Source organism: Scyliorhinus canicula, chromosome 15, assembly GCF_902713615.1.
Source record: "Scyliorhinus canicula chromosome 15, sScyCan1.1, whole genome shotgun sequence".
In the NCBI taxonomy this organism is placed as follows: domain Eukaryota; kingdom Metazoa; phylum Chordata; class Chondrichthyes; order Carcharhiniformes; family Scyliorhinidae; genus Scyliorhinus; species Scyliorhinus canicula.
This window is the reverse complement of record NC_052160.1, coordinates 45,097,755-45,117,449: the sequence shown is the minus strand read 5'-3', so window position 1 is coordinate 45,117,449 and position 19,695 is coordinate 45,097,755. Positions and strand designations below refer to the sequence as shown.

Here is a 19,695-nt window from a genome sequence, read left to right as displayed (position 1 = left end):
CCCCTTCATTTGTTGCACCAACTGAGCCAGATTCAGCTTATGTAGCCGCCACGTGAATGCTCAAAACCGAAGGTTCACCCCACTACTCTAAACGGCAGCTCCCTCAGGCTCCTCTCCTGACCCCTCATTTGGATCATAAAAACCTCGCTCTTTCCCATTGATAGAAATTGGCTTTCTAGTTAGCTATGGATGATATAGGTCGAAGGTTTAATCGAGAACTCATTAAAAGTAATTAACTAAATCATATTATCCATGAGAGAGTGAGGAAAGCCAAATAGCTGGGAACATTTTGCAAGTTGCTTGAGAGTTGCTTAAGATTTGCTTAAGATTGTAAGAACCGTGACGTCAAATAGCTAAAAGGCCCCATTGTGTGAAAGAACGGGCAGTTCCATTTCTATGGTAACAACCAGTCTAGGGTGACAAGTCCTAGTGAAGAATGTGTTTTTCTCAAGCGATGGTATGGGAAAGTTTGTACTAATATATTTAAATACATATCTCTCTTAAATTGACAGTTTGGCCGAAGAGTGAATTCTAAATTAGTTAAAGTCAATCACAGCTGTAAAGAAGGCAAAACCTTAAGACTACAGTCTTCTTAAGAATCACTTGTCGGGATGGAAAAATCCATTCCGGAATCACTCTCTCTCTTTTTCTGAAACCTATGTCTTTGCTGCTGCCTTTGCGAAAGCCATCTTTCTTTTGTTTAAATCACTCAGTCATTTTATACTGTGTATTATGATTTGAAGAAATTACCACGATCTGTATTTTAAAACTCAACCACTGCATTCGCTAAAGACAATTAATCTGACTAGCTTGCTAAAGGGCTAGTCGGAATTCTCTTAATGTTGTATTGAAAATAAAGTTACCAGTGGGCACTGCAGCTGACTAATATAGTTCCAGTGGACTTTGCCAAAAAGCACAGACTTGACCTCTGTTATTTGGGAACTGAGAAGGGATAACAGATATCCAGGGTCCTGAATAGACACAGAGATCCATCACCCATATTCAATTTGTACCCCGAACCAACCAAATTTTTCCAATATGGCCATAATCCCCCCAACAACTTCCAAAGGATTTGATATGTAGAGCAGTAAATCGTACGGTACAACAAGACCCTATGCTTCACCCCCCGCACTATCCCGATGCTCTCAGTGCCATTGCCAATGGCTCTATAGCCAAGACAAAGTTCAGTGGGGAGAGTGGGCACCCCTGCCTCGTCCCCTGGTGCAACTGGAAATACTCCAAACTCACCCGGTTCGTTTGCACACTCGCTGTCAGCACCTGGTATAACAGCTGGACCCAATCCACAAACCCCTGCCCAAGCCCAAACCGCCCCAGCACCTCCCACAAATAGTCCCACTCCATCCAGTCAAAGGCCTTTGCTGTATCCATGGTGACCAGGTCCTCCACACTTCGCCCCTCTGGGGCATCACTATAACATTTAGCAACCGCCTGATGTTAGCCGACAGATGCCTCCCCTTGAAAAACTCCTGATGGTCCTCCCCTATCACCGCCAGCACACAGTCCTCAATCCTTGAGGCCAAGATCTTGGCCAGCAACTTAGTGTCCACATTCAATAATGAAATTGGCCGGTAAGACCCACACTATCCCTCCTTAAATTAAGGAGATCGAGGCCTGCGATATGGGGTGGGTACACCCCCTGCTCCCTCACATCATTGAATGCCATTACCATCAGGGGCCCCAAGGCTCCCGAAAACGTTTTATAGAATGCCACCGGGAACCCATCCGGACCCGGGACCTTCCCCGCCTGCATCGCCCCGATACCCCCAACACCTCCACCAGCCCAATAGGGGCTGCCAATCCCTCCAACAGGTCCTCTTCCACGCTAGGGAACTAACCCATCCAAAAAACGCCTCATTAACTCCACCCCGGCCAGGGTCTCGGACTCATACAATCTCTTATAAAAGTCTTCAAACACCCCATTCACCCCCACTTGGTCCAAGACCGTGTTCCCCCTCCTGTCCTTCACCTTTCCGATCTGCCTTGCTGCCTCCTGCTTCCTCAAACAATGTGCCAACATCCTACTTGCCTTTTCCCCATATTCATAGACTACCCCCTTAGCCCTCCTCAACTGCCCTACCGCCTTACCTGTGGATATGAATCCAAACTCCATCTGAAGTACCCGCCCCGCCTGCCCAACCACTGCCTTCAGTGCCTCCCATAGTGTGGTAGCCGAAACCTTACCCGTGTCATTCAGCTCCACGTATCCCCAAATAGCAGCCCTCACCCTCTCACAAACCTCATCTGCCAACAGCCCACATCCAACCCCTCCCCCCACCAGTCCAAAACCACAATCGGCAAGTACTCTGAACCAACCACCCCCGCCAACAACGTCCTGTCCATCACAAAGTAGGCGGTCTGGAGTACAACCTGCATACATGGGAGAAAAACAAAAATTACTTCTCCCTCAGCCTCCCAAACGTTCCATAAACCCTTTCAATTCCCTCGCCAGCGCCGATACCCTCCTCGATTGATCAAACCAATTTTGGCTCAAGAACAGTGTTAAACGAACGTGCATCCCCCCCCCAACCCTCTAAATCAACCGGTCCGAGTCCGGGATCTTCCCCAGCACCAGTCTCATAAACTTAACACTGTCCCATTTTGGGACCTAAACATTCACCAACTCCAGCGACATCCCCTCCAATTTCCCACTCACCATAATGAACCTCTCCCCAGAGTCTGCCACTGTTCCCCACTTCAAAAGCTACCCGTTTATTTACCAAGACCGTCACCCCCTCGATTTAAATCCAAACCGGAATGCAAGACCTGCCCTACCCGCCCTTTCCTTAGCTTAGTTTGATACCCAATCTTCAAGTGCATTCCCTGCAAAAATGCCACATTCATTTAAGCTCCTCAAATGCACGGACACGCAGGCCCTCTTGACAGGCCCATTCAACCCTCTTATATTCCATGTGATCAACCTGGTCAGGAGACTCCCCAACCCGTTTCTCCTCCCCGCCAATCAACCATAGCCCCTCCTGTGCCAACCTCCAGCCGCATCCCGCACCCCCATCATCAGGCCCGCCCTCTGATGTCTACCGCCAACAACCCACTCATACCATATTTCAGAAGCCCTTTCCCTGTCAGCGCTCCCCCCACCCCCAACAGAACAATCCCAACCATCTGGTCACCCCCCATTGCGCTGCCGTGAACTAGCCACTCAGCTAGCCTGGCGACCCTCGCCCAAGGTGCCTAGCTACCTATCCCCCACTGATTCCCCAACTCCCTCAAACACCATCTTGATGCAAACAACAATATCAACAACCAAAGACCGAAAGAAAAATAAAACACAGCCCCCCAAGAGAAAAAAAGAGCCCAATGCCCTCACCCATCGACCCCATCCCCCCCCCCCCCCCCCCCCCAAAAAAAAACCTCGACCTCCCCGGACAGGGAGAACAAACCTCCCCAAACATCTCCTCCAAAATACAATGTCCTCCTACGCCTGCTGGTCCATTACCAGCCTCCCCGGACAGGCGCCGGAATGTGGCGACTAGGGGCTTTTCACAGTAACTTCATTGAAGCCTACTCGTGACAATAAGCGATTTTCATTTTCATTTCATTGTCTCTCACAAACTCCATTGCTTCTCCGGTGACCAAAAATAATATTCCAGACCATTGTAGGTCACACGGAGATGGACCGTGTGCAGCTTCCTGAATTTCACACCCTTCGTAAAGAGGGCAGCTTTCATTCTTTAGAGCCCGCTCTCCTCTGGCCAGCTCTGCTCCCGGGTCCTGGTATACTCAAAGTTCGCCCGGTACATCGTTTGGTCTGCCTGGTCCACCTCAGGAACTGTTCCTTATCAAGGAACCGATGCACACACACTACCATCGCCCTCGGCAGCTCATTACCCTGCAGCTTCCTCATCAGCTGCAGGGTATGCCTGGTCCACCTCCACGGGCCGTCCGAGGACCCATTCTTTCAGCATCTTCTCCAGCATCTAGGCTACATACGAGCCAGCATCCGCTCCCTCAATGCCCTTTGGCAACCCACAATCCTCAGGTTCTGTCTCCAGGAACGGATGTCCAGGTCTTCTAACTTCTCCTGAAGCCGCTACTGGCAATCTCGTATCACCCCCATCTCGGCCGCCAACGAAGCAAGCTGCTTTTCATGCTCCCCCGCCGTCTCCTCCACCTTCTGGATCGCCTGGCTTTGAGACACCAGCCTCAGCTCCACGGGTCGATCCCCGTCTTTAGCGGATCCATCATCCTGGCCAGTTCCTCCAGAGACGCCTTTCTCTGCTGGGTGTATGTCTCGTTCAAGAAGTCCACCAGCTGCTCCATAAACCATCGAGATGCCATCTTCCCTGTGTCGCAGGAAATGTTTCTCGCTCCGACAGCTCCTTTCTCCCAAAACCACTTCTTATCCATGAATCCATCCACCTGTGGAATTAACTCTTCCTCCATCACTCCTGCACCCTTTTCCATCAACACATCCACCCGTTAAATCGGGGAAAAGGCCCCAAAACATCGCCACATGCAGGGTTTGCCAAATGTTCGACCACTGACACCATGGCCGTCACTGGAAGTCTACCTGGTGCAAAGATTCAACCAGCTTACACCACAGCAACATGAGTTGCTGAAGTTGCAAAAAAAAAAAAACTAGGGTAACACAGCCTCGATCTCCCAGCACCTCTCCTGGCATTTATCCAACAGTGAGGAGATGGATTGTATATCACTATGAGGGTGAGATACAAGTTGCTTATGGGGCTCGGGGCTAAAAGAACTCAACCCATACTCATTGGATTTGGCCCACATGAATTGACACCAATTTGGGTGAGCCCAGTGGGACCCACCATGCCTTGGCCCCAGGCATTGCCAATAGTCTTGTGCAGTATTAGAGCAACTCCGAATAGAGCTATGGGTCTGAGTACATTTGAAATTATAACAGGAATGTCCCAGGAACAATTGATTTGCGAAAAGCCGATTGGCACTTGATGAGTGATGCCTTATTAGAATATTGTCAGAATCTTAACAAATGCTGTTAGTTCTGCTTCTCAACAGGTATCGACGGTCTCATCCATGTGGAGTTTGCACATTTTCCCCGTCTGCGTGGGTTTCACCCTCACAACCCAAAGATGAGCACGTTAGGTGGGTTGGCCATGCTAAATTGCCCTTTAATTGGAAAAAAATAATCGGGTACTCTAAATTTATTTTTAAAAAGGTATCGGCGGCCTGGGGAGATCCACCAGTAGGGGGACACAACATCGCCCGAGTTTGGGTTAATGTGAAGAAAGTACAAAAAGAACATCTGGATGCTAAATGGGAAGGACCCTATCAAGTGTTACTGACCATCCACGCTGTTGTTAAAATCCAGGGGAAGAAAGCTTGGATTCACACATCTCTACCGTGATTAAAAGGAAAATGTTTGTTTGCCAATATGTTTAACCATATTGTTGTATCTGTTGTTTGCATTCATTGTTTTCTCTTGACCAACCATTCCAAACCCAGACAGGTTCCCAGGGAGCTAAATGTTAACACCTTCCTTTACATATACTATACGTATGCCAAATATGCCAACCTCTCCAGCTGTTGGGTATGCACTTACATTCTTATTTACTCCAAGGGAGGCATTGCCTTGAGACCCATCCCCTTTAACGCGTCCGAAATGCCGAATGGTATATCTTTCAGAACATGTCCACTCACTCATAAGGGGGTGAGCTCATGTGTAGGGAATAGGTACCTGATCAACATAGCAGATAACGTGGGGAAATGGCACTCAGTGGGTTATCCTTTAAATCGCTTTCTCGGGGTGGTACCAGCCCACTTACAATCGGAGATATGGGCCCCCATATATAGAGCTTCCCACCATCTTGAGACAGAGAGGATGTCTAACTAGGAAACGGTTTGGGGGCCAAGAGGTAGGACATATCAGTTGCATTCACTATTTTGACGTGAGCAAGGTAGTTCAATGTATTAAATCTCATGGGCGAACTACTACTACGGGATGGTCAAAATTTGCTACCCTTTTGACAGGTCTTCGCAACCAGAGGAAGCAACTTCTCATAGTGCTGGTCTTATAATGGTACTTACTTTATTTATGGCCACATCGCCTATCCCTGGTTACCACGCTCTTGGACAGGATCTTGCTCCTTGTGGTATATTGTCCTTTATTCACCATTCCAGTTCTCTCAAAGAACCTCAGATGAGGCACGCTATCACAGAGATGGAAAGATTTGATCCCTTTTATGGGACCGCTAAGCTGACAAGAGAGTCTATTAACATGTCATCTGTCCTGGAAAAGGTGGGCAATGACACCTCTGAAGCCTTAGGTAAACGAAATGCCGAAGTGGTTGCTATTCGTACTGTGGCCCTGCGGAACCGAATGGCTCTGGACTATGTTCTTGCTGAAAAGGGTGGAACTTGCACCTTGTTAAGGGCAGAGTGCTGAACCTATATCGCAGCCAACTCCAAAGAAATTACTAATGTGGTAGAACACATCCAAAAGGAGATAAAGAAACTCCAACAACCACCAGCAAACATCTTGTAGAGTTGGGCATCTGGATGGCTGGGCTCAATAAGAACCTCTTTAGTTCAGGGCCTGATCTTATTTTTTGTTTTCATTCTCATTGTGTATTGTGTTTTTATGCTTATTAAATGTTGCTTTAAACAGCTAACCAAAGCCCCTGCTGAGGTTTTGCCTCTCAAGACTACCCATTATCCCCTTTGGCTAGTAAGCATGCTTCCTATATTTAAAGGATTGTAACACTTTATCGGTTTGCCCATTCCAGTGTTGAAGTCAATTCCCAAACAAAGGGACCATCAAAGGTATTTGTGAATGTGTTCCTCTGCACTATTTCTTGCTTGCTTGCTTTTATTGATTTACTCTCTTAGAATCAAGGCGGGGGCATATATATATATACACATACACACACAGCCAGTAAGTTAGATACCAATGTGAGTGACGGTAAGGCCCACTATTCAGAACTTGTAAGCCAATAAGGAACGGGGGGGGGGGGGGGGGGGGAGCAGTATCAAATCGTGAAGGTATAAAGTTACTGGCGCACGCGTTGCCCTCTCTCTGTGCCTTTGTTCTCTTTCCATTGTTTTCTTCCTTATGCCCTGCTGGGCTTGTATTTTTTTATATTTTTGAAAGCATACTAAGCAAACTTTTGCAACAAAACTAAATTTTGCACTACCACCAGACCCTTGTTTCTTATTTGAAAGTAAGAGATACTACAAAAGGTAGATGAGATTAAATGGCAGAAGGGTTGATTGAGCAAGGTAAAAGGCAGTGGTAATGGTACAAGTAACAAAAACGGTGTCTAGAGAAAAGTGTGAATGATGTACAAAAACAAAAAAACCAACAAGAGTCATATTCTCAAAGGGAACTCACCGTGCGTCACAGTTTGCATGCAGATCACCAAGGAGGGGATTGCAACTGGCAGCAGCTCACACAGAGTTGAGTAATGATCATACCTGAGGGATGTAGATAAAGCATCAAAACATTTTAAGTATCTTTAACTGACATCTCTTTTGAAGAACTTTTGAACAAAATCACTCTCTTCCTTATTATCAGAATGATCAGAACTTCTAAAATCATTCATATCCAGAAAAGGCTTCCTGATAGCTGATGAAAGGCTCATAGTACAAGGTTGGGTGAATTGGGATGGGAAGTTAGGCAGTCACGGTTTTTAATCATTGGTTCAGTGGAGTTCATGGTACATTGAAGGCTACAGCCTTTCTGGTCATGTTCTCATTAAAGTGGTCTAAAACCATTCAGTTGTACATCATGTACTTCAAGATTGCTCATTTGAGCAATAAATGCTATTCTATAAGTCTCATCTAAATACCTTCCCACTGTGCTTGTAAATCTACAGTGCTCAAGGGAACATTGAAAGTTTCCCAAATAAGAGCTTAGCACAGTATTGAAAATGAAAACAGATAGACCGGATTTCGCTATTCAGAACATCTAATCCAATTTCAATTCTGTTAAACATTAGTAAGGGCAGAAATATCTCACCTTTGCCAGCCTGTTAATGCCAATCCTTGGAAGTGAAGGGATGGGAACTTTGAAAAGGATTTAATCACCTGCAGCCACCGAAGGTGATTGTCGAGATGGAACTTGATGGGGGTCCAAACCTGGCTAACACCTGTCGCCCCTTTGAAGGCACTTGCAAACCAGACGTTCTTAAATCCACTGGCCATGTACTTGGCAAGGAATGTCTCTAAAATATCAAAAGGTTCTTGTTTAAAAATAAAGAGTCTGAGTGAAGTCATCATACTAATTTTAAACTGATCATTACCCACAAGACCATCAAATAGAGATGATGATGATAAATGAGACCCATTTCATCTTACCTACTTGCTCAATGTTAAAGTCTGGCTGATAGAACCACACCACAGGGGCAACGTATTCAGTTATACCAGAATCTGAGGAGAGAGCAACCCAGGAGATCAATCAAGTTGCCAAATAAAATATATGTGTTTCAGGTCTCGACAGATTGGAAAGGCATCTAAAATTAACTAGTCCTGCAGCATTTAAAACGTGCATTTATGTAGCGCCTTTCCTGGCCTGGAAATGTCCCAAAGTTCTTTAAAGCCAGTTAAGTATTTTCCATGTGCAGTCACTACTGTTGGAAATGCAGCAGCCAATAGACTCACAGGGCGGGATTCTCTGCCCCGCCGCACCCTTTTTCTGGTGCGGTGCGCCCCAGCTGGCAGCGAGATCCTCCATCCTGACAGCAGGTCAATGGGGTTTCCCATCGTGGGCACCCCACGCCAATCGGAAAATCCCCAGGCACGAGTGTGCTGCGAGCAAAGCAGAGGATTCCGCCAATGGAGAATCCCGCCCAGTGTCCCAAAAACAATATCTGTTGTAGCAATACTGGTGGAGGGACAAATATTGGTCAGGACACCAGGGAAAACTGCTCTTTTTCAATACTGTTATGGACTCGTATGCCAAAGCACACTGTATCAGCTGAAACATAGCACCTCTCAGTGCAGCACTCAGTACTGCATGAATTGTTTGAACTACATTCTCTGTTCTATTCGCTGGATGGAAATTGACCCTGCAAACTAAGGACTTAGGGTGCAAGAGTGTTCCCATTGAGTCACAGTTGATAAAGCAAAGGACAGATAATACTATAGATGCATGAGAAAGCTCCAGTGCCATGGCTAAACACCCGAATTAGTGTCAGAGATTTAGATTGTGTGAAAGAAGCTACATAATATGTTCATTAACTTTTCCATTTTGATTGGCTGCAAACCAAATGATTAACCAAGTCTCAATTTATTAATAAACTGCAACACTGACATAACCTTCAAATATTTGCTTAATTCACAGCAGTAGAAGGGGGGAAATCAGAAACAACTCCCAAGAAATCCAAATGCAACTCATAGGAACAGGAGTAGGCGACTCAGCCTCTCGAGCCTGTCGCTCCATTCTATGAGATCATGGCTGATACTATAGACTCCAGTAATTTCCCCACTTCATATGTTAGGCTAACTGGTCTGTAATTCCTGCGGTGGCTCCCCTGCTTGAGGCTTCAGCCTCAGAGACCTGTGTGCTCTGTCCACTTAAGAGGCCTTATCCAGCACCTCCTCTGCCACGGGCCCTGCCAGTATCTTCGACACGTACTCACACCTTCCATTCCTTTAGGCAGTCCCACTTTCCGCAGCTTCTGTCTTCTTGAACCATTTTCCTGCTCCTCCACCTTTGCTCTCAATGTCTTGCAAAGGTCTCCTAAGAGCCCCATCTCCGCCTGCCACCACCTGTGATCAGGTATTACCCTCTTGATTTCTTTGATCTGCAACCCCTGCACCTCCAAACATTTCTCTACCAAGCCCTTCAGGGGTGCCAGAGCCCATTCAATGGCCTTCGAGCGATCCTCCTGTGTCTTCTTCCTCTGCTGGCAGAACTCTTCCTTGATGAAGGCCATCAACTGCTCCACCTGGTGCTTTCCGACTTGCGCAAGCCCTTTCTCTCAGCCCTCCTTCCACTGGCTGCTGCGCCACAGGTCCCTTCCAACTCCTTGGCCAGGTCTTTCATCTTCTTCTGCCGGGTTAGATAACCAGCGGACATACCACTCCCGGGGCGGGGCAGGGGGAAGAAAATCTCCTCCAGCCTTAAACTGCAACTGCACCTTTCTTTCAAAGTTGCACCCAATTTCAAGCAGGAGCTGCCCTGCGCGCGACCACTCACACCATGACCACCACTGGAAGTCCCCCTCATTGCAGTCAAACCTTACTGTCCCTTACCACTGCCCTAATTTTTTTTCTTCTTATAAATTTAGAGTATCCAATTCTTTTTTTTCCCAATTAAGGGGCAATTTAGCATGGCCAATCCACCTAGCCTGCACATCTTTTTTGGGTTGTGAGGGCGAAACCCATGCAAATACGGAACATAGAACATAGAACGATACAGCGCAGTACAGGCCCTTCGGCCCACGATGTTGCACCGACATGAGAAGTCAAAAACTAAAGGCCATCTAACCTACACTATGCCATTATCATCCATATGCTTATCCAATAAACTTTTAAATGCCCTCAATGTTGGCGAGTTCACTATTGTTGCAGGTAGGGCATTCCACGGCCTCACCACTCTTTGCGTAAAAAACCTACCTCTGACCTCTGTCCTATATCTATCACCCCTCAATTTAAATCGATGTCCCCTTTTACTAGCCACCTCCATCCGCGGGAGAAGGCTCTCACTGTCCACCCTATCTAACCCTCTGATCATTTTGTATGCCCCTATTAAGTCACCTCTTAACCTTCTTCTCTCTAACGAAAACAACCTCAAGTCCATCAGCCTTTCCTCATAAGATTTTCCCTCCATACCAGGCAACATCCTGGTAAATCTCCTCTGCACCCGTTCCAAAGCTTCCACATCCTTCCTATAATGAGGCGACCAGAACTGTACGCAATACTCCAAATGCGGCCGTACCAGAGTTTTGTACAGCTGCAACATGACCTCATGGCTCCGGAACTCGATCCCTCTACCAATAAAGGCCAACACACCATAGGCCTTCTTCACAACCCTATCAACCTGGATGGCAACCTTCAGGAATCTATGTACATGGACACCGAGATCCCTCTGCTCATCCACACTACCAAGAATTTTACCATTAGCCAAATATTCCGCATTTCTGTTATTCTTTCCAAAGTGAATCACCTCACACTTCTCCACATTAAACTCCATTTGCCACCTCTCAGCCCAGCTCTGCAGCTTATCTATGTCCCTCTGTAACCTGCAACATCCTTCCACACTGTCTACAACTCCACCGACTTTAGTGTCGTCTGCAAATTTACTCATCCAACCTTCTGTGCCCTCCTCTAGGTCATTTATAAAAATGACAAACAGCAACGGCCCCAGAACAGATCCTTGTGGTACGCCACTCGTAACTGAACTCCATTCTGAACATTTGCCATCAACCACCACCCTCTGTCTTCTTTCAACTAGCCAATTTCTGATCCACATCTCTCAATCACCGTCAATCCCCAGCCTCCGTATTTTCTGCAATAGCCGAATGTGGGGAACCTTATCAAACGCTTTACTGAAATCCATTTACACATCAACTGCTCTACCCTCGTCTACCTGTTCAGTCACATTCTCAAAGAACTCGATATGGTTTGTGAGGCATGACCTACCCTTCACAAAACCATGCTGACTATCCCTAATCATATTATTTCTATCTAGATGATTATAAATCGTATCTCTTATAATCCTCTCCAAGACTTTACCCACAACAGACGTGAGGCTCACCAGCCTATAGTTACCGGGGTTATCTCTACTCCCCTTCTTGAACAAAGGGACCACATTTGCTATCTTCCAGTCCTCTGGCACTATTCCTGTAGCCAATGATGACATAAAAATCAAAGCCAAAGGCTCAGCAATCTCTTCCCTGGCTTCCCAGAGAATCCTAGGATAAATCCCATCAGGCCCCGGGGACTTATCTATTTTCACCTTGTCCAGAATTGCCAACACTTCTTCCCTACGCACCTCAATGCCATCTATTCCAATAGCCTGGGTCTCAGCATTCTCCTCCACAACATTATCTTTTTCCTGAGTGAATACTGACGAAAAGTATTCATTTAGTATCTCGCTTATCTCCTCAGCCTCCACACACAACTTCCCACCACTGTCCTTGACTGGCCCTACTCTTACCCTAGTCATTCTTTTATTCCTGACATACCTATAGAAAGCTTTTGGGTTTTTCTTGATCCTACCTGCCAAAGACTTCTCATGTCCCCTCCTTGCTCGTCTTAGCTCTCTCTTTAGATCCTTCCTCGCTTCCTTGTAACTATCAAACGCCCCAACTGAAACTTCACGCCTCATCTTCACATAGGCCTCCTTCTTCCTCTTAACAAGAGATTCCACTTCTTTGGTAAACCACGGTTCCCTCGCTCTACCCCTTCGTCCCTGCCTGACTGGTACGTACTTATCAAGAACACTCAATAGCTGTTCCTTGAACAAGCTCCACATATCCAGTGTGCCCAACCCTTGCAGCCTACTTCTCCAACCTACACATCCTAAGTCATGTCTAATGGCATCATAATTGCCCTTCCCCCAGCTATAACTCTTGCCCTGCGGGGTATACTTATCCCTTTCCATCACTAACGTAAAGGTCACCGAATTGTGGTCACTGTCTCCAAAGTGCTTACCTACCTCCAGATCTAACACCTGGCCTGGTTCATTACCCAAAACCAAATCCAACGTGGCCTTGCCTCTTGTTGGCATGTCAACATATTGTGTCAGGAAACCCTCCTGCACACATTGTACAAAGAACGACCCATCTAATGTACTCGAACTATATCCTTTCCAGTCAATATTTGGAAAGTTAAAGTCTCCCATAACAACTACCCTGTTACTTTCGCTCTTTTCCAGAATCATCTTCGCCATCCCTTCCTCTACATCCCTAGAACTATTAGGTGGCCTATAGAAAACTCCCAACAGGGTGACCTCTCCTTTCCTGTTTCTAACCTCAGCCCATACTACCTCGGAAGAGTCCCCATCTAGCATCCTTTCCGCCATCGTAATACTGTCCTTGACTAGCAGCGCCACACCTCCCCCTCTTTTGCCCCCTTCTCTGAGCTTACTAAAACACCTAAACCCCGGAACCTGCAACAACCATTCCTGTCCTTGCTCTATCCATGTCTCTGAAATGGCCACAACATCGAAGTCCCAGGTACCAAACCATGCTGCCAGTTCCCCTACCCTATTGCGTATACTCCTGGCATTGAAGTAGACACACTTCAAACCACCTACCTGAACACTGGCACCCTCCTGCTTAGTCAAATCTGTGCTCCTGACCTCTATACTCTCAATCTCCCGTACCCCAAAACTACAATCCAGGTTCCCATGTCCCTGCTGAATTAGTTTAAACCCCCCCCAAAGAGCACTAACAAATCTCCCCCCCAGGATATTGGTGCCCCTCAGGTTCAGATGTAGACCATCCTGTCTATAGAGGTCCCACCTTCCCCAGAAAGAGCCCCAGTTATCCAGAAATCTGAATCCCTCCCGCCTGCACCATCCCTGTAGCCACGTGTTTAATTGCTCTCTCTCCCTATTCCTCTTCTCACTATCACGTGGCACGGGCAAGAACCCAGAGATAACAACTCTGTTTTTTCTCGCTCTGAGCTTCCATCCTAGCTCCCTAAAGGCCTGCCTGACATCCTTGTCCCCTTTCCTACCTATGTCGTTAGTGCCAATGTGGACTACGACTTGGGGCTGCTCCCCCTCCCCCTTAAGGACCCGGAAAACACGATCCGAGACATCACGTACCCTTGCACCTGGGAGGCAACATACCAAACGCGAGTCTCTCTCGCTCCCACAAAATCTCCTATCTGTGCCCCTGACTATTGAGTCCCCAATTACTAATGTTCTACTCCTTTCCCCCCTTCCCTTCAGGGAGCAACAGGGAGCAACAGGGACAGACCCGTGCCAGACTTGACAACAGCACCTCCACAAACCACCTTCAAATTAGGCTGACCGCACTGCACGTATGCAAATTTCCCCAGAACAGCTGATCAGTAGCTCTGCTCTGCTGCCTTTTGCTGGATGCTTGCCTTCACTCAAACTCCTCGGGTCTACTTCGCAGGTACACCTTCAAATTAGGCTGACCACACTGCACGTATGCAAATTTCCCCAGATCAGCTGATTAGTAGCTCTGCTCTGCTGCCCTCTGCTCTGGAAAGAAGGGGAAAATGTGCAAACTCCACACGGACAGTGACCCAGAGCCGGGATCGAACATGGGACCGTGGCACAGTGAGGCAGCAGGGCCAACCCACTGCGCCACCATGCTCCCCTTCCACTGCCCTAATTTGAGATATTTTATTTATGGGGTGTGACTGCCTCCTGAAACACACCGACCAGGTAACTCTCCCCCTCCTTGATGTGCCGCAGTGTCTGAAGCTTGGACTCCAGCTCATCAACTCGAAGCTGAAATTCCTCAAGTGGCAAGCACCTTCTGCAAATGTGGTCACGGCAGCTTCGCAATGGGATCCACCAGCTCCCAGATTGTGCATCTATGGCATATCGCCTGCCCAGCCACCTTACTTTACTTAGCTAATTCATTTTTTTAAAATTTAGTACACGCTCCCTACCAGCCAATCAGGTCACTTTTTCAGATTATTTTTGTGTCAGCAAAATCCCGGAGGTAAGTTATTTCTAGTCACAGCTCTGATACTCTACCCCTCTGGGTCTGCTCTAACTCCACCTCTGCCCCCCCAGTGACTCGTATTGTAAGACTGCTGCAACACCTATCCCAGCTCACCGGCCTTGGTCTGCTTCTACTCCCACTGACCTGTGGGCGCCGCAAGGGAAACAAGACATCACAATACTTGCCTCCCCCACTTACCTCAACTCCAGAGTCTCATTCATTGCAGCTAGCACTGCTTCACTACAGCTAACACTCATCTGTCCTGCTGTGGCATTGTACTGTGCGGTGACCTGTAATTGGCGTCAGCTCCCAAAAACAATGGCTGGGATCAAGTCTCATCTGGGAATTCCTTGAGGAGAGCAGCTTGCATCCATTAGTGACGTCACCCAAACTTAGTTGGCCACTGCACCGTATCCTGGTCAACAGCCTACATCATTAAAACATTGATTGTGGCCATGACCGTCTTATTGTTCTATGGGAGTTTGGCTGCTGCATTTCCAACATTACAGCAGCGACTTCACTATTTTCAGATTTTTTCCCTTTCAGCAAAATCCCCGAGATACGTTATTTATACTCACAACTCTGGAAAATTTTCAAAAGTACCCAACTGGCTGTAAAGTGCTTGAGGATGTCCTATTGTCATGAAAGGCACTATATGAACACAAGTATTATTTATCAAGAATGACCTAACCATGCCATATCGAGCATTGAACAATATGATGCTTTTTACCAAATTCCTTCAATACTGCAGACCTTTAACTTTGGTACCTATTTTCATGACATGCTGCTAAATAATTTTTTTATTTTTAAATCACAAACCTCATTTTCATTTAACAAGTGGTTAAAAAGACTCACCCCTGATTCTCTCTTTACTAATCTTCCGCATCATGTCATCCCACATGAGAAGCTTAAGCCCAGGATACTTGTTGACCACAAAATTCCCAATTTCCTTGATGTGGTCCAAGAAAATCTTTCCTACATCTCCTCGTTGTTCATTGATAAACTGTTTGGATTCAGGACCTTCTCCAAGACTAAAAACCTCCAGAAAATAACAAGGAAGAAAATTAAGCACTTTATAAAATCCCCTATCTATGTAATCTTTCCTGACCCCACAATTCTCAGGAGGCATCAATGTCCTATAATTCTGGTCATTCATGCATCCCTGATTTTAAGCACTTCATCATTGGTAACCATGCCTCCAATTGCCTAGGCACTAAAAGCTCTGGAAATCCTTCATAGAACATAGAACAGTACAGCACAGAACAGGCCCTTCGGCCCTCAATGTTGTGCCGAGCCATGATCACCCTACTCAAACCCACGTATCCACCCTATACCCATAACCCAACAACCCCCCCCCTTAACCTTACTTTTATTAGGACACTACGGGCAATTTAGCATGGCCAATCCACCTAACCCGCACATCTTTGGACTGTGGGAGGAAACCGGAGCACCCGGAGGAAACCCACGCACACAGGGGGAGGACGTGCAGACTCCACACAGACAGTGACCCAGCCGGGAATCGAACCTGGGACCCTGGAGCTGTGAAGCATTTATGCTAACCACCATGCTACCCTGCTGCCCCTGCTTCCTTACATCTTTCTGCCTCTTTTTCTTGCTATCTTCATTTAAGACACTCCCTTAAAACCCACCTCTTTGACCAAGTTGTTAGTCTTCTGAACTAATATCTACTCATGTGGCTTGGTACCTTGGGATATTTTATTATATTAAAGGAGCTATATAAGAAAAGTTATAAAATATAAGAATCACATTCAAATCAAGTACTTTACTATCTAACCTCTAGTTGTTACAGCAAATGGCTCCATAGCAACTCCATTCACCCCAACTAATCATAGAACATTCTCAATAAATGTTATCGCAACTGAGTACTCCAGGGTTTTACCACTTAACAGCAATAAACATACTTAATTGTGAACTTTACCCCCTCACTGAATTTACAACGACCCTACCCTACCATTCATTAGAGAAATTTTCCAAAGAATCCAGTTGCTGTTGCTAGATATGATGCAATGTTTGTGGTAGAAGCTGATTTGCTTATCTACACCCAATTATTTGCATTTGGCAAAACTGAGAAAATGTTACTGCAACACAGGAGTGATAACACTGGCCAGTAGATAGAACATAGAACATACAGTGCAGAAGGAGGCCATTCGGCCCATCGAGTCTGCACCGACCCACTTAAGCCCTCACTTCCACCCTATCCCCCTAACCCAATAACCCCTCTGAACCTTCTTTGGACACTAAGGGCAATTTATCATGGCCACACCACCTCACCTGCACGGCTTTGGACTGTGGGAGGAAACCGGAGCACCCGGAGGAAACCCACGCAGACACAGGGAGAACGTGCAGACCCCTCACAGACAGTGACCCAGCAGGGAATCGAACCTGGGACCCTGGCGCAATGCTATTCACTGTGCTACCGTAGCTTTGATATTAAAACAAACATTGATTTGAACACAGAATTAAGCACATGAGCAACATTTTCCCCATGTCTGCGTGGGTTTCCTCCGGGTGCTCCTGTTTCCTTCCACAAGTCCTAAAAGACATGTTTGTTAGGTAAATTGAGCATTCTGTACCCGAACAGACGCCGTTGTGTGGCGACAAGGAAATTTTCACAGTAAATTCATTGCAGTATTAATGTAAGCCTACTTGTGATATTAATAAGGATTATAAAATAAAGAAAGGGTTTTGCAGTTAACAGATTCAACATCTTAACTTGGTTCCCGAATCCTGCTTCTACATTCAAATTAAGCAACCCATATCAGATATAAGAGCAGAATTATATTTCAAATACTACATCATATATAAAGTTAGCAATCAGGTTTTACTTGCTTATCTTGGTGCAGAGTCCTTGGAGAGATAAACCTTATTTTAGGACCAAGCTGAAAACCTTCTGCTCAGCACAAGTGTCCTGGGAAAAAAACTCCCTTTTCCAGACAGGCCTCTCTCATTAGTTACACCAGCTACACTCAAAGCACACAGCATTCTTTTGTCTTGTTATAAACTGTGCCTTGATTTGTTTAACCAGGCCCAAACAGTTACAACATTATACATTAGTTCTCTATCTGCAAACAGGCAAAATGGCTTCTAATATCTATTAGCAAAACACTTCCCCTATAAAAAAAAACAGATTTCCTCACTTTTAAATCACACCTCCAGCAGACATAATGTCTATATTTATTCTAACCTAGGTTTTAATAATATTACTACAAAAAAACAAACTATAAAGTATGACAATTTCTTGTATTTATCACACTATTGAGCATACGTTGGGAACATCCATTCTCCACCCTATATACCTCCATTTCATTTGGAGCACTGGAGCTCCTATTTTATTCCACATTTCCATCATAACCTATCTGTGTCAATCACCGTCATTACTCCACCCTCCCTGAATACATTTATTTTTTCTTAATCTTTCCTCCTGCCACTCCACCTTCTCAACCACTGTATTCGAGAGGCTCCACCATTAAAGCCATTACTAAATGTTATTGTACACTGTTGCTTGAGGTTTGATGTGGAAACTGCACAAATACAAAAAAAAATTAGACAATGGAAGGGGTGATGGATTAACATAATCACACTATTGTTATGCACCATGCACATAACGTACATCACTGCAAAGTACATACCTCATCGGCTCCTATGTGGATCCAGCCAGATTTACTGTGTTTATCGAGTACTTGGGAGAGCATCTCCTTCACCAAATTCAGAGAGCCAGGCAAATGAGGATTCAGGCTATTGGGAAATTTCAGTACCTCTCTGAGGTTTTGATGTTTGTTGTGTTTAAGAACAAACTGTTGAGGAAACGATCTACATTTAAACAATAATACAGCCTGCCAATGTATGGTTATGGTAAGACAAATAAAACCCACATAATGTAATTGTATCCAACAGACCTTAATATTGATGTACAAGCTGGAAACTGGCAGTAGTTTAGGAGACAATGGTTAATCAAATTTAAGAATGACACACATTCTTCCAGTAATAAACTTCCCTAATTAATGAAATTGCTGGCAGCAGAAGTATTCAAAGGAACATTACATGGTACTACATTGTACAGTCCAAAGATGTGCAGGTTAGGTGGGTTGTCCATGCTACATTGCCCCTTATGTGTAGGTTAGGTGGGGTGCAGGGTTGGGCGGGAGAGTGGACCTAGGTAGGGTAATTTCTAATAGAGTCAGTGCAGATTTGATGGGCTGAATGACTTCCTTCTGCACTGTACAAATTCTATGGTACACAAACATTTGAATTGGGGCTTCCCCTTAACATTTTAATCAGAAATTCTCTCAGGAAGATTGAGACTTGCATAGTCTGTGGTGACCGGACATGGACTAATTTCGGCCCAATTAAATTTGATATTTTAAATAAAGGAATTGGGCACTTTTAAACCAAACTGCAATCAAACCTCAGGCAGGATGGGAATTCGGACTTGGCCAAAATGTCAAAAATACAACCCACAGACAGAACATATATGGACCTGCCCCATCAATCACCCATCAGGAGATCATCGATCCTATTGATATGCACTGATATGTTGTGGGTAGCCCAGACCAAGCGAGACTCTTGGGCCCCTAGAATTCCCGCCATTATCTTATATAAGGTACATGCATACCACAGCCCAGAGATGAAGACCTGGGATGGGCCCCAGTCAAGCAGTCATCACCTGATTCATTGGGTGTTGGGACTCCCTCCTGAGGCCTCATTGGCAGTAAGCTAGAGAAGCTTCCTGAAAGGTGCAAAGGGAGGGCGATGAAGGCGGACGCCCAAGACACATCAGGAGGGAAGGCTCAACGTGAGAGGTGACCTTGACCATCCGTACAACTGACCAGAGAAAGAAGGAAGCTGCCTGTGAGACCACCTTCGTGACAACAGATCAGAGAGACTCAAGAATCAGACTAACGGTTCAACCAAAGACGGGTAGTGTAAACGAATCTTGGGTATCTCTAGTGTTTTGTTTGGGTTAACTTTATTGTTCTTAAATAAAATAAATTTCCCCTGATTCTTTGCTACCTGGCTATTCTTCCTCTTGTTCGTTGGCCACAAACAGGTCCCGGAACAG

General features: G+C 45.9%; 1 protein-coding gene across 3 annotated transcripts in view; it reads right to left on the bottom strand.

The window, feature by feature from the left end:
• Positions 1-19,695, bottom strand: part of zgc:113333 (beta-N-acetylhexosaminidase) — a 95,605-nt gene that overhangs the window by 30,579 nt on the left and 45,331 nt on the right. For 2 of the 3 annotated variants that reach the window (XM_038821094.1, XM_038821095.1), the window contains exons 6-10: positions 18,266-18,430; positions 15,471-15,654; positions 8,317-8,388; positions 7,979-8,183; positions 7,352-7,434 (exon numbers count right to left, since the gene is read on the bottom strand). In XM_038821094.1, coding sequence (XP_038677022.1) covers positions 7,352-7,434; positions 7,979-8,183; positions 8,317-8,388; positions 15,471-15,654; positions 18,266-18,430 — 709 coding nt within the window. The remainder of the gene's footprint in view (positions 1-7,351; positions 7,435-7,978; positions 8,184-8,316; positions 8,389-15,470; positions 15,655-18,265; positions 18,431-19,695) is intronic. The other variant, XM_038821096.1, reaches the window with a different exon arrangement.